This window comes from Protopterus annectens, chromosome 9.part0 (genome assembly GCF_019279795.1).
Source record: "Protopterus annectens isolate FY-2018-M chromosome 9.part0, PAN1.0, whole genome shotgun sequence".
Classification (NCBI taxonomy): Eukaryota; Metazoa; Chordata; order Ceratodontiformes; family Protopteridae; genus Protopterus; species Protopterus annectens.
The window spans coordinates 1,719,509,336-1,719,525,501 of NC_056743.1; the positions used below are offsets into that span (position 1 = coordinate 1,719,509,336).

At 38.1% G+C, this 16,166-nt stretch overlaps 1 protein-coding gene across 1 annotated transcript in view; it reads right to left on the reverse strand.

The window, feature by feature from the left end:
- Nucleotides 1-16,166, reverse strand: part of LOC122812231 (serine/threonine-protein kinase N1-like) — a 2,446,550-nt gene that overhangs the window by 979,368 nt on the left and 1,451,016 nt on the right. The window contains exon 9 of the mRNA XM_044084586.1: nt 6,521-6,664. Within this exon, the coding sequence (XP_043940521.1) occupies nt 6,521-6,664 (144 nt within the window). The remainder of the gene's footprint in view (nt 1-6,520; nt 6,665-16,166) is intronic.

The window sequence follows — 16,166 nt, forward strand, 5'->3', positions numbered from 1 at the left end:
GTGTGTGTGTGTGTGTGTGTGTGTGTGTGTGTGTGTGTGTGTATGTATGGGACCAAATATGTGGCCGTCTACCTGGGAGGTCACAATGGGGGGGGTAGTTAGGGCATGTGTGTGAATGAGTATGGTGATTGGTTGTATGCATAAATATGTGAGGGGGATTGGAGGGATTGTCATACCTCCACATTCACCTAGACTAATGAGCAAATCCTGCAACACTTGAGTTGGGCGAAACACTAGTCACTGGGGACAACTCTTCCCCATCATGCACTTAATGTACTTAAATAAGACATGGGACAGAGGGGCACACACTAGCCATCAGTGATAATGTGAAACATTGTGTTTTAATGCCTTAAGTATTGGGGGAAACCAGATAACAGGGATATGATAGTGTGCCATAAAGGCAATAAAAAATATTCAAACCCCATACCCTCCCACCTCTCATAGAAGATATTAGTACTCTATAATGCCAATAAACACCAGAGAGCATTTGATATAACAATTAAAACTGAAAGTAAGCACAGTTGCATAAGTCCTACATATCTCTAACAGTAGATGTTCAAAATCCTTACTGCCTCAATGGCAATTTGGGTTATTTGCCAAGGTAACCCAGTACTGTTCAGCTTTCTAAAGGTAAGACTCCACTCCCTCCCACCCTGTCTTATTGTAACAGCTGATTGGCTGAGCATATCCTTAGAGGGAAGCCTTCAGCTGACACAGGAAGTCAGTGTTCAGGCTTTTTTGCTTCCACAAAGATGGGCAGGAAATTTGTTCAATCCGTCTTTACAGCAACTTTAGCTAATTTTGAATGCGTTCAAGAACTGCATTTTAGGAATGTTTGTAATGACAAATGCTATGATTACAAAGTTCATTTAACTAAACATGAGAATTTGTTGTTAAATGAACTTACAAAGGATGCTAAAATAAGAATTATGAAGCCTGATAAAGGCGGTGGCTTGGCAATAATGAACCAAACTGATTATGTTAGTGCTATGCATGAATTAATATTGACTGGCAATTATGAGATTTCTTCTATCAATGAAATTAACATTGCACATGGTAAAATTGATGCTTTACAGTTTGACCTATGGATGGAAGGTTCTATTCTTAAAAACGAATATGAGTTTATGTTAAATGATAAACCTGCGGTAGCCAATATTTTTGGCATACCCAAATTACATAAGAATATGAAAAACCCTCCATTTATGCCAATTGTGGATGCGAAGATGTCCACAACTTGTTTTATTGCTAAGTTTTTGGATTCAGTTACTAAAACACATATAATGTATGTTCAGCAAATTTCTAAGGACTCTTGGCATTTTTTACGTTTAGGTGAAATAGATTATAAACCTGATTGTTTCTTTGTGACCACTGATGTATGTAACCTTTTCACTGTCATTCCCCATACCACTGTGGTCTTATTTGGTTTGAGAATCAGTTGCATAAAACATGTGCATTCAGCTCCAGCAGGATTTATTCCATGACTACCCTAGTGCCTTAATGGAAACTGTTTTGAAGTACAATTTTCTCTTTTTCGAAGGTCACTATTTCAGGCAGGTATCTAGAGTTGCCATGGGTGGAGCATGTGCACCCAAGTTTGCTAATTTAGTAATGGCTGAATGGGAAGATAGTTTTATTCTTAATAGAAAGTTCAATACTTGTTGGGCTTTATATACTCGATTCGTGGATGACATCTTTTTGTTGTGGACTGACACAGAAGAAAAACTAAATTAATTTTTGACATGCATCAATTGCACAGCCAAATTTTTGCAATTTACCTTTAATTATAATTACAATCAGAATTCTTTTTTGGATGTGCTAGTGAGCAAAAAATGGTAGAGCGGCTTGTTAAGTCTCCACTATTTTCCATAAGTCCACCTTCTCAAACAGCTATTTGCATTATTCTAGCTGCCATCCACAGCATCAAAAAAGATCTGTGGTTAAGGGCCAATTAGTAAGACTTGCTAGAATTATTTCAGAATTATGATACCTTTAAATTAGAAACTGAAAAATTGATTCAAATGTTTCTGAATAGGGGCTATCCACTAGGCCTTCTTTTGAATCTACTATCGGAAGTAATTGCCAAAAGAAATCTGGCTGTGTATAGGCCCATTTTCGCTAGGACTGGGGAGCGAGGATCAAGTTCCTTCCCCAGAGTTAGTAATAATGACCCCCAAAGCATGAAACATTATTTTATTACTACCTATAATTTGGATAGCTTTAGAATAGCTACAGTGTTAAACCAAAATTGGCCAGTACTTATTTCCGATTCTACAATGCTAGCAAAATTTGGTCCGAGACCCGCCATTACCTACAGAAAAGACAGATCCTTTAAACAATTAATTGAAAGCAGGACAGTAGGAAGTGGTTTGAAAAGGGGGGTACTTTTAAATGCGGGCATTGCCCTCAGTGTAGGTTCATAATTGAGGCTGACACTTTTAGTACAAGGAGTAAAGTGTATAAAATAGTAGGACATTATTACTGCACTAGTTCACAAGTGGTTTATTTAGCTCAGTGTCAACACTGCCCTTCATTTTATAGTTGTAAAACCTCCCGTGGACTAAGGGACCGTGTTTATGAACATAATCTGGACATCAGAAAACAAAGAACTACTAATGCTTTGTTTAGACATATTAGTGGCAATCCCACACACACTTTTGGTTTTACAGTATTTCAGCAGGTCAAAAAGGATGTACAAAGAAAAATCACTGATAAAACATCTAACTCAACAAGAATTAAAGTGGCAAATTCGTTTGGATGTTATGTCTGCACCCAGTTTAAATGATGGGTATTGACTTGCAGCAGTTTTAAAACTTAAGAATTATGTAATTTAGTGATTATATAACAACGTTTTATAAGACAGTCATGTGATTTTTAATTTGATTCTCATTGGTTGTAGTTGAATATTTAAATTGTTGTTTTGTGTTTTAACATTGTTTTGATCAAGTTCCTATTAGAGGAATGAAAATGCTAAACCTTGTGTTTTGACTCAATAAACGTGCAGATTTAAGCAGCAAGTGGTTTCTTTGTCATGTAATTGGTATTACAGGCAGGAAAGTACCTGAAGCCAGAATCATCCAGCAGGAGGAAATTCACAGTCAATCACAATACCACATAAAAGCCAAATCCAACAACAACCGACTTAAAGAGGTTAAAACCCACCTCAACTATACACAGTCTGGGGGGATGGTGGGTACTCCCTCTGCCTCAATGGCACTTTGGACAGATTTCAAAGCTCCTGGAGAAAAGACATTGCAAAACCTGCTCTGGACCTTGAAGAGGAATCCAGTTTGTAGAGCTTTGTAAATGTAAGAGCAGAGAACCAGGCTGTTTCCTCTAGAATGCTTCTAGAGTCTACCTTTTTCCAATATGCCATCAAAGAAAACAAGGCCCTGGTCAAATGAGTCTTAACCTTGCCTGGAAGAGATTTACCATGGTGGAAACAGAAAAACAACAGCAAACAACTAACACGCAATAGTTTCCTTAGAGATGGGTTGATCTTTCTTAGACACTGTATGGGAGACAAACAGCTGTTCAGCATTCCTACAGGGCTTTGTTCTGTCAAGGTAGTACTTGAGCTGTCTGTGCACATCCAAAGTAAGTAGAATCTTTTCTCCATTGTTTTTTGGTTCATGAAAAAAGACTGGGAAACTGATGGTTTGATTCAAGGTAAATTTAAAAACAACTTTCAATATGAATGATGAATTAGTGCATAACGCAGTCCTATCCCTGTGAAAAATTAGGGTTAGCCTACCATGACAGCTTGCAGCTGAAAGACTTGTCTTATAGACATCAGAGCAATGAGCACAGTAGTCTTCCAAGTAATAAACTGTAAATCAGCCTGAGAGGCAGGTTCATATGGAGTTAACGTAAAAGTTTTAAGACCAAAACTGAGAAAATTCCAGACAGGAGGAATATGCTTTATTGAACTATTTGATTACAAAAAGAGATGAAAGAGGAGGGTCCATGGGAAGACAAGCTGATATAGCCACAAGATGCACTTTGATAGAAGCATATGACAAACTAAGTAGTTCACACAATTTTTTTCAAAACCAGAGGGGACAAAAACCTGTTGTGAACTCTGTTATTAACAAGGCACCACTTAGAAATCATATTCCTTTTGTAATTGTAAGATTTTTCTAGTCAGAGATTTTCTTGCTTCCTTAAATGCCTGCTATACTTCTTCATGGAACAAGTGCATAAATCAAAACAGAATCATCCAGGTTGTGAGTTGAAATTACTCTAAGTTGGCATATACCACTTGCTCCTGATGCTGTGTGAGCAGATCCAATCTTTCTGAGGAAGCTTGTGGTAATTAATTACATTTGGCCAATTCCATTAAAAAGGGAACTAACTTTGCCTGGGCCAAAAGTGGATTACCATAAGGATCTTTAGTAACTCTTTCTGAATCTTTAGAAATACCTTGTGAATCACTGGAAAGGGTGGAAATGCAAAAAGGCAAATTTACAACCATGGAAATGACCAACCGTCTGTCTTCCAAGTATGGATGCAAGGATGGCCTGAACAGAATTTTTTTCAGTTTTCTGGTCTTAAAGGAGGCAATCAGATCTACTTAAGGTGTTTACCACATCTGGATCAATTCCTGGAAGACTTCTACATGGAGCCTCCACTTATGAGGGTCTTTCCATGATCTGCTTATTCTACCTGTCACTGTGTTTTGCTCTGATGAAATGTACAAGCCAAGAATAATCAGAGAATGCTGTACAGCCAGGTCCCAGGCCATCATTGCCACCCAGCAAAGAGGGTATGACCTTGTAACCACCTTGCTTTTTCAGGTACCACATCACAGTAATGTTGTCCGTGACCACTACAAGAGGACCTGGAGTCCAGAAGTGGTGAAGAACTCACAAGTTTTGAATCAATGCCAACATCTCTTTTACGTTTATGTGGTTTGGCGCATCCTGAGGACCCCACAATTGTTGTGTTTAGAAAATGCTCTAGCCTATAGAAATGTGGGCTACTTAAGCCAGTAAAAGTCAAAGTGCTTTCACTTGGACTCTCGTGGACAATGCTCCCCACTCAAAAATCTGAATAATCCATCTAGACAGACTACTTGGTTCTAAAGACAGAAAAGAAGTCCTGGATTCAGAGATAGTTGATCCCTACACAAGTGTAGTTCCTGATTCACAAAATCCGAAAAATGGTACCTGGAAATCCAAGGACTAAAGACGCTGGCTCCAGCAATTCTTCAAGCATCACCAAATTTTTCTCATGTGTAGTCTGGCCAGCGGTATCATGAGGATCACTGTTCCATGAGGCCTAGAATTTTCAGGAACTTTCTTCTAAGGCTATGCGTAAAAGTGCTCTTACTGCAGAGTGTGGGCTGAATCCACAGGTCTGCTTCCTAGGTATACGTTTTAAAATCTTACCTTTTGGTGCAACCCTTAGCCTCCTGAAGTTCAAAATTTCACAGTTTGGTTTCTTGTTTTATTCCCATCATTTCTCAACTGCAGTTGTAATCCCACTAACTTCTTGTTTGCATACTGAAATTTTTCTCTTAAGCGTCAGCACTGAGGAGTATTGTTACTTTTAATGGTGTTCTTTAACTCTATTCCAAACTACAAATTTCTTTCTCACCTGCAATCTGCCTTCACAAGACTTACTGCACCTTCTATACACACACCATTTGTCACACGTCTCTGTTTTTAGTTAGTGCTCAGGACATCTTCAGTGTTTATACCCTATTATAACGTCTAAATTTTTCTGGTGCAAATATCAGGCTGTGTGATCTAATAGTAAGAGAGGTAAGCCACAACATTTTTTTTTAAATCATTTATTTATTTATTTTTTACAAGTCATAGATACAAATTCCTTGTGATCACTGGGTCTTGCCCTCTGAATTATAAGTTGTTTACTGCTCATTTATCAACTAAACACCACAAATAGTTACCTCAGCAGTGGGGTTTCAATAGCTAGGCAACAGCACATTTACTTTTACTGGCTTAAATAGCCCATGTTTCTATAGGCTAGAACATTTTCTAAACACAACAATTGTACTGTGTGCATATGTTAGCAGAAATCAAGCGTTATTTTCAGTAAAATAAAATTTGTAAGCTACATTAAAAATCTACATATGACTGAAAGAAGTATAAAATTACTTAATGTTAAAGTGTTTATGGAAGAGCTTGAAGGAGAAAAACTACATGGGTACCTTAATTTCTCCAGTATTCTGTTCATCTAAAATTAAATGGGAACAGCGCACTCGGTGAACCAGTGTATCATGCCAACATCCTCTACCTGAAAAGAATCAATTTCCTCTTCAATATGATACCCCTACCTGCAAAGAATCTACTTCTCATTCAATGTAACATCTTACAAATACACGATAATGTCCTCCAAATGGATGAAAAATATGTTTGGTTTACATTGTGACCACATACTGTCACACATTCAGTACTTTAGTAGGATGATCTCTGTAAAACCTACAAAATGATTTATGATCAATGTTAATTTAGTTGGCATAAAATGGCAGATGGAGATAGCATTTCAAGAAATATCTTACCTCTGCAAGGAGGGTTCCCTGAGGCTCCAGGCTCAGATGAATTTCATGTCTTTGATTGTCCAAAAAGTCCTCCAGTTTGAGATATTTTAAAGCACAAAGACCACGATAATCCTTCCAATATACAGAGATTTCAAGTTCCCTAGACTGGTTAAGAAAAAAATAACAAGAAAATGCCAAAATTATTAACTGCGATATGGATCCAGGCTGTCAGTAAAAGCACACTGTTACTCTGTATGCATTTTGTGATAATACCTACACAGAAACACTGATTCAGGTGAACTACACATTGATGTAACACATTAAGTTGTTGACAATTATGCTTAACAGATGACGCAAATGCTTCCTGCTGTCTACATTCTTTAGCTGTGATGATTTTCCCTAATACTGCCACAGTAGAACACCCAATGCCTGTATATTTTTATTTTTTTGGTATTGTTTTTAATCTATCTAGACATGTTTTGAATGATGCTGAATTACATGTTTTAAACAAAGGTCTTACATTTGTACCAAGCAAAGCCTGCATTTATAGTGATATTGTGATGGATTTGATGTTGTATTGTCGAAGAGTTATGTTAAACAAAATTTTTGGAGGGGCACAGGGCTCTAACTTGGGTTTACATAAACCCAGTAGTTTTGTTCCCCCTTTTTCACCAGCATTACATCTTTTCATAAATAAGTGTGAGAGTGATTTAACTATATTTCTACAAGAGAAAGGGAAGGATAGGTTCTACAATTTAAGTTTTGAACAAAGACAAGCCTTAGAACAACTTAGTAGAAATCAGGACCTCACAATAAAAATGGCAGATAAAGGAGGGGCGGTGGTGGTGCTTGACACTGACTGGTATGATAGCAAGATATTAGGGATGTTATCTGAAAGAGAGGTTCATCAATTATTAAATCCGGTGGAGGTTAGCAATATTGTAAGCAGAGTACATGCACGAATTAATAGGCTATTTATACAAATGTACATAACACAGGAGCTTCTGGATTTTTTCTATATAGAGAAACCAGTTATCCCTGTGTTCAAGGCTTTACCGAAAATGCATAAATCATTAACAGACCCACCCCTTAGACCCATAGTTTCGGGCAGGGGTTGGGTCACAGAGAACTTATCCATATGGCTGGAATGTACACTTAGATCCTATGTAGACCTCATGAGCAATGTTTTGAAGGATACTGCACATTTTCTGACTGTCCTGGGTGAAATGAATAGGGAAGGCTGCTATGAAGGAATTATGTTAGTAACCCTAGATGTTCACAGCTTGTTCACTGTAATAGGGAATGAGTACGGAACAGCAGCCAGTATTGGAATTTTGAAGGACATGGGTGTTGTTGAAAAAGACCTCTTGCTGATAGATGAGCTACTGAGGCTGGTTTTGGAAAACAATGTTTTCATGAGCAATGGTTCAGTTTACAGGCAAGCACAGGGGGTAGCCATGGGCACCCCCTGTGCTAACACCTATGCTAACCTGGTCCTCTCTTTTTGGGAAAAGCGACATGTTTTGAGTAATAGTGAGTGGAATCAATACATAAGGGTTTATCTACGTTTTGTAGATGATATCTTTATTGTATGGAAGGGGGGTGAACAGAGGTTGTCTTTATTTGTGGAATACTTGCATTCCACAACTTCTTTCCTGAGATTTGATGTTAGAAGCTCACATGTGTCTCTGGATTTTTTGGATGTTACTATAGAGTTAACATCAGAAGGATTTAGTTCTAGATTATATAGAAAAGAGAGTTGGAAGAATTCATTACTCTCTTTTGATAGTATGCATCCTAGGTTCACTTTCCCCAATATAGTGGAAGGACAGGTAGGCAGGATTTCTAGGATCAGTCAAGTGGATGAGCAGTTTGAGAGAGAGGTAGTACATTTGAAGGAATGTTTCCACCACAGGGGCTACAGACACAATTTGGTGGAAGCAGCGGTGGTGAGAGGCAGTGGGAATAGACAGGGTAAATACAAGCCATGGCTAGATACCCCAACTTTGTCAGAGGGCAACAAGAAAAATAAAGACAATAAAGGTAAGGGGAGGGATACTAAACCTAGAGTGTTGTTAACCTATGGCAGTAACATCAGAGGGGTATGTGACATCATCAAGAGGAATTGGAACATCATCACGAGTGACAGTAACTTGAAGGACATAGTAGGGGATGCGCCACAGTTCTGTTACAAGAGGAATAAAAACTTAAAAGACATACTCTGTCATGACAGAGGTAATAATGATGTCTTGTGTCTACCCAAGTCTATAGGTACTGTTCCATGTGGGAGCTGTAAGGCCTGTAGTTACATCAACAGGGAGACAATTTTTGTACATCCTTCCACAGGAAAGATTTTCTCACTTAAGGGGAGAGCCATGTGTAAGACCACTAATGTGGTGTATCTGGCCAATTGTATGTCATGCCCAGGATATTATGTTGGTAAAACCAACAATATGCTCAAGGTTAGGATTTTGCAACACCTTTCGTCAATCAGGAACTGTGACGAGCATAATGCCCTGTATAACCATGTCAAGGAGTATCCCACACATCATTTTAGGTTTAGGGTGATTGTTAATGTGTTTCTTAACAGGAGAGGTGGTGATATCAAGCTGAAAACAGAAGCTATTGAGTCAAGATGGATTCTAGATTTAACAGCTCACATTAACCCAGGGCTCAATGACAAGGTACCACTGAAGCCAACCCTCAAAAATAGGCGGGCTTTTTACTGAGTACTGATTGGTAGTTGGATATTTTAAAAATGTATTGTTTGTTTGAGTACTTTGTCTGATGAAGGGTTTTGGCCCGAAAGCGCTAACTCTGTTATCTTCTGTGTTTTAAATAAATATTTTATACTTGTCTGTACAGCAGCAGTTCTCAGTGACGTTTTTCTTTGCTGGTATTTTTATACTATACATTCAGTATAAAATTTAAAAAAATATGTACTCAATATAACTAGGAATCTTTGTTGTCCATTTTCATTCTTCCTCAACACATGGGTTCAGATACAATCCTCGGATTTGACTTGGCTGCATACTCCAGACTTCGGATCATGCTCTCAAGCTCCTCCCTCTACCCACAATGCACTATTCCATTTCCATTATCTCAGATCGAGTTTCTTGCCATAGAACCCTATAGTTAATCAGAGAAAGGGGCAAATGACAGAGAAATGAACGGCTCAAACCCAGAACTGCGTGTTCCAAAATACAATCCTATAGGTCTCTCCAGAAAAGAAGGATGAGAGATGGATTGGAGGGAAGTTAAGGAAGAATGAAAATGGACAACAAAGATGCCTAGTTATGGTGAGTACATAACTTTTAAATCTGATGTTGTACATTGTTCCTCAACCCATGGGACAGAGTCCCCAGCTACGTTGATCTTGGGTGGCCTTCATGGACAGATATTCTGGAGAACCACTGAACCAAAGGCAGATCTGTTTCTACAGATAATATCCAATTTGTAATGAGTAACAAAGGTATGAGCATGGACCATGTAGCTACAGCACAAAAAGCAGATAAAGCAGCCAAGGATCTGGTTGAATGAGCCTTGGAGGTTTAGGTATGGTCATACTTGTTGAGAATAAATCCAAGAAATACAGTCTCTGATCGATTTGTGTGACTTTAGAGACTAGACAACCCAGCATTTCTGGTGAAAAGGAGACACAGAGTTGATCTGATTTTCTAATTTGTTTTCTGTAAAGATAAAAACAAAATTGTCTGTGAACATCAAGGAGATGCAGCATGAACTCTCCTTTATTTGAAAAATTTGGAAAGATGACTGGTAAGTGAATAGATTGATTAAAGTTATTTTCAGGAGACACTTTAGGTAAAAAAGGAAAAAGAAGGGTTTGCCTATAAGGTAGCCATATCTTTATGAAAAATGATGTAAGGTGTTTTTAAGGAAAGAGCCTGGAGTTCAGATATTCTCTTTGTAGAAGTAATGGTTACTAAGAAGACTGTTTTCCATGAAAGGAATTTTAATAATTTTTTAGGTGAAGGTTCAAAACGTTTCTGAGTTAGACACTGTAGCACAACTGTGAGACCTCAAGCAGGTGAAGGATCTTTTACTGGTGGTCAGAGAAGAAAAATTCCCTTTAAGAATGCTTTGCCTAATTTGGACAAAGCCAACAAATAATTTCTGTCTCCTGTGTGAAAATTAGAAATTACTGCCAATTGATGTTTGATGATAGAAAAACTCAGTCCTTTCTTACAAAGGACTACTAAAAATTGAAGTACTGCAGAAACTGGTGCAGAGAAAGGAACAAGGTCATTATTGAACAAACAAAAGGAGAATCTTTTCACACTTGTATGGGCCCACTGATGCAATGTTCTTAGCCTTAGAGAGAGAGCATTAAGGACCTGTTCCCTACTGACAGCAAGGGGAGTTATATTTGATGGTACTTCCTGATGGAAGGTTGAGGAGGAGAGAGGGGTAAAGTTTGAGCAGAATTTGTCAGCCAATAGGTTTGCTATATCTTCTGGCTCAATATAGGTGGCTCCATTTACAATGAGCTCTACACACAACTGTGTATTGCCTTTGAGGTTGCAGACACAGCTAAAGAATGCCTTGTGGTTGACCTTGGCCTGGGAGGACACATTTACCTCAAATTTGGCTTTGGTAGACTTTTTTGTTCTCTAAGTTGTTTGTTTAGTATGATGAGTGCTTTTATCTTGCTGGGAGCTGCATCTCCTAATTTTTGCTCTGATTTTCTTCCTTCTGTTATACAGCCTATATATTTTGTGATTCCACCAGGGGGACTTGTTTTTTCAGTTAGTTTTGTACTTCTTCCTGGTGGGTACAGCTGTCTCTATGCCACTATTAACATGCCTGTAAAGGGGTTCTGTGAACAGTTCTGCATAGACAGCAGTGTTCTCAGGGTTTATGGGGTGTGAAATCTGCCAGGTTATCACTTAAAAGCAGAAAACCCGAAACACAAACTGTGATAAACAAATACGAACCAGAAGGTACAAGAAGACTATCTGTAATAATAAATAAGCGCTTTCGTCTCTAGTAACATAGAGACTTCAGATAAACCAACATACCAAATTCCCACATTTATATAATACACAAATCACATGTCAACAATTAAGGTAAACCATCAAAGATAATTAAAAAAAATCAAATGCAACAAAGCTAAAATAATTCTCTCTCCTAAAATATATCTAAAGAAAATTACAAAATATATATTTTAAAAATGGAGCACTAATATCTGAAACTGTGCTTTTAGTAAGGGTGAACATACGCTGACCAATCAAAAGGTAATTTCCAATTCTAAACCAATTGGAAGACCGATATTTTAGACCAATCAAATAGCCTATCTATAATAATTGGTCAATGAACGATGATCTATTTCATCCGTAGCAGAGAATTGCTATTGATTACTTTACAAAAAATACATTATCATCTTATAATAAAATATCTCAAGACTTTCTCCAGTATTGAAAATGCAAACTAAACAGTCAGAAAAATCTTAGTATAGGAAAACGTGGGTAAATTCCACCTCTAAGGCTCAGCTCCTTATAGCCACCATTCACTTCATCTCTTGCGGATATAAACCCAATCAAGGACTTCCTCATAATTTGCATCCATCAAGTATTCATAATTTCTAAAAACAACAATGGTAGGTGTTCATTACACAATCACCAACTGATATTAGAAATTAATTGTTGATTAGTTTTGATGCAGAAAATGCATTTGATAGTGTTTTCTGGGAAATCATGAGTGAGGGATATGTTAGCATTTGCATTCCCAAACACTACAATACAGTTAAGGAGAATGTCTACTAGATCAGAGGAAAACAAAAAGGTATGGGATGAGTGCTTTCTGACAACTACTGCTTGAATATAGGGACAAGGCACGGATGTCTCCTTTCCATATTTTTATTTGTTATATACTTGAAAGCTTTAGCTAAAAAGATAAGGGACTCGCACACAGAGATTTAATTGATGTGTTAAGCCAAGAAAAAATAAGCTTGTGGATGTTAGTATCTTATACTTGACAAACATTACCACTGTCTCACCTTAAAACAACTAACTACAATAGTTAGAATTACCACAACAACATGTAATCTACTCTAGTCAGAGTCAAAGCCCTAATAATTGTCCCTCCGTAAAAAAATCCTTCGGCATTATTCACCATGCAGGGGGTTCTACTCCAGTGAAAACTTCTTCTGACCACCACAAAATTAAACAATGCCCTCTATTCCAGTTAAGTCATCAAACATGGGAGTAAGTTGCCACTTCCACTACAACAGACATAGTAAAATGCTTCAAGCCTAAATCAAAGCAACACCTGACTGACTTCTGACTGTGAACATTTACCTCACAAGGTTAATAGGTACACAGGTGATTACTATGCTAATGGCACAAGAGCCTTTACAAGCTTAGCCAATAATACCAAGGATATGGCAGTACTGTATCTTAATTCACCAGATACGTGATGGGGTAGTGTCAGGATAGTGGGTCTTTGGGTTTTGGAGCCTGACTGCTCTCTCCATAAGGGACAAGGGCAGTATACCGGGAGAGAATTTACAATTTCCCATCCAATTATCCAAATTATTTTTAAAGAGAGTGAGGGACGGGCTTTGGTTTACTAAGATGGGATCTTTACTCCATAGATGATGTAGCCTTTGGGATACGAATCTGTCGCTCCGGCAACTTCTATTATTCGCAAATAAGGTTCATGTCCATGGAATGCATAACCCTAGTATAATTTTTCTTGAGAATTTATAACATTTTCATCAGGGCTGGATCAGAAAATGCCTTGTAAGTCAGGCATAAGTCACCTTTCAATAAACAATATGAGACGAATGTAAAGGGATAGGATGTTTACCAGGTCTGCATATGACATGTGTTTTATGCTTTGTATTTTATTAGTGAGACACCTCTGGGGTTGCTCCAATTTGTGTAAGTCGTGCAGAAGGGAGCACTGTGCTCAATAATGGGCCTGATGAGGGCCGAGTACAATGGCACTATGACTTCCTTTGATCTTGATGCCATGCCTTTACTTATAAGTTGAGCCACACACAAGGATTTCCTCATTATTGTAGCTATCTGATGGTCAAAATTTAGGTTACTATCTGTGCTCCTAGGTCCCTCACCACTGGGTCTACTATTATAATTTGCAGGGATATCGGATTTACTGAAGGGTATGATTACGCATTTTTAGCATTTAGTCTCAGACCATGGTTTTTGCTACCAGTCGTTTGTCATTTTAGGCCTGTTTGTAGGATGTCAACATCATTTGGGGATTAAGTGATTGCTCCCAGGTTACAGACATCAGAAAACTTGGTGAGTCAGAGGCCCACAGCATTACTTCAGAGATGTACATACAAAACAGGAAGGGTCCCGACACTGAGCACTGTAGGACACCACTAGTAACAGGTTCCTTGTAAAGATAGATTCATCTATCTGAACAACATGTGTCCTCTCAGTGAGCCAGTCTGCTATCCATCTGATGATGTAGGGGTTTATGCCTATCTCAGTAAGTTTATCTATGATTCCAGAGTGGGGAATTGTGTCAAAAGCTTTGGCCAGGTCTAGATAAGCGGTATATAATGTTTTACCCTCATCCATGGCCCTGGTGACTTTCTTGAAGTCCACCAGATTAAGCAGGCAAGACATCCCTTTGACAAAGGCAAACTGGGTCTGCTCCAGTATTTGGAGAATTCCTTTGGCATTACTGATCAAGTCCACGATAATTCTCTCCATGCATGAACCACAACAACATCGGACCGACTCCTGATAGTCCTAATGTGCTAATCAGCATACTGTGAAACCTTCAAGCTGCTAACATGTATATGAATAACTGGCTTAAGAACATGGCAGCATTGGTGGGAAAGAGATACACAGCAGGTAGTTGGACAAATTTTCCAGTTCTGACACTGCAGTACACCATACGGGGATGCAGCACTCTTGAATGTGCCATGCTTCACATGAGAAGTTAAACCAAGGCTCCATCTGCCGAAGTTGGTGGTAGCACAGGCAGATATAAAAGTTCCCATGGCATTTATTATGAAAGAGTAGGGTCGCTTTACATACATATATCTGTATCTATCTATCTATATATATATATATATATATATATATATATATATATATATATATATACATATATATATATATATATATATATATATAATACATATCTATATGCATGTGTACATACACACACACACACATATATATATATACACATATTATTTATATATTATTTATATTTTTTCCATATCCATCCTATTCATAGCAATTTTACAATTTTTTCATTACTATTACAAAACAACTTTTGTACATACGGACATCCCCACATGGGGCCAGTAATAAAGGAGCCTGAATCCTCATCACTGACACTGAATAGGGACGTGCACTTGGAATATAAATGGATAGACTCAGTATTTCCAGACGCAGCTCTCTGCACCAAGTACAATTTCCCTTAACAGCACAAGGGAAATACAGTCAGCTCAGGGTCTGGGTTTCTTTACACGTCTCCCTTTAGAGCCCCGGTAAGACTCACCACTGGCACAGCTGTAGGGTTAGGCCCTCAGCCAAGTCCTCCAGCACCCTCTCTGTGAGACCCAAGTAGCTGACACACACACTCTTTGTGATTTGATTTTTCACACACACTCTTTGTGATTTGATTTTTCACACACACAGCCACCACACACTCCACAATCAGCTACTCTAAGGGCCTTAACAAAATGTGTCCAATTATACTGTGTAATATTAATACTAATACAAATGGTAGTAGCTGACCAAGTCAGCCAGGCCCTTAAGAGAGGCCCACACAGTGTCACCAAATAAATATAAGCACTTACTTTCTAAAAATACGAGCCACAATAAAAGTTTTAAATATATCTAATAATAAATAATAAAAGAACATGGAAATACTGAATATATATTTACAGTAAACCACAGTGTTCAAATCACAGGAAATATTGAAAAAAGCATTGATGAACAGACTCAGACAAATAAAGAAAAATAATATCTAAACTAAGCTTCACTACATTTTTCTGACTGAATCTTGGAAAAACTACTACTCCCTACTTGCATAATAGAGCAAGGTAGATGATGTGGTGAATGGTCCTTCTTGTTGTCAGGCCCAAGACAGAATGCTCAGTACTGAGAGAACCCTCTCTGTAATATCTAAAACAATTTCCAAGATGGCTGGCAGAATGACCTTATCTGGTCACATGACCCTAGGTTCTCACAGTATCCCCGTCTATGAAGCTCAGACAGGAATTTAGCATAGACAACTACAATACACATCTAAATGTTTATGGCAGCGCCTGGGGCTTCCTCACTTTTTACTGGGGCTTTTCTAGACTTACCATCTCCGGTCCTAATCAGGACAGCGTGGTGCCATTTTTATGGCTTAACAGCTAATTTAATTTCAAGGATTTTCCAAAACTAACTGGACTGAGGTTAACCGCTTCTCTTCCAGTGAGTGTCCATTGCTAACATATATACATACAGTCTCACATGTATATTCCCTCTCTGTCCAGCAGTCCCCATTGCTGATACATTTTTTAACACTAGCAACTTTACAAATACAGTTTGATTTTCAAATGCCATACAATTCTAATACATTTGCAATACAAACATCTGTACAAATCAGTTTGATATTCAATTGCCATACAGTTCTAATACATTTGTATCACAAGCATCTTGTGTAA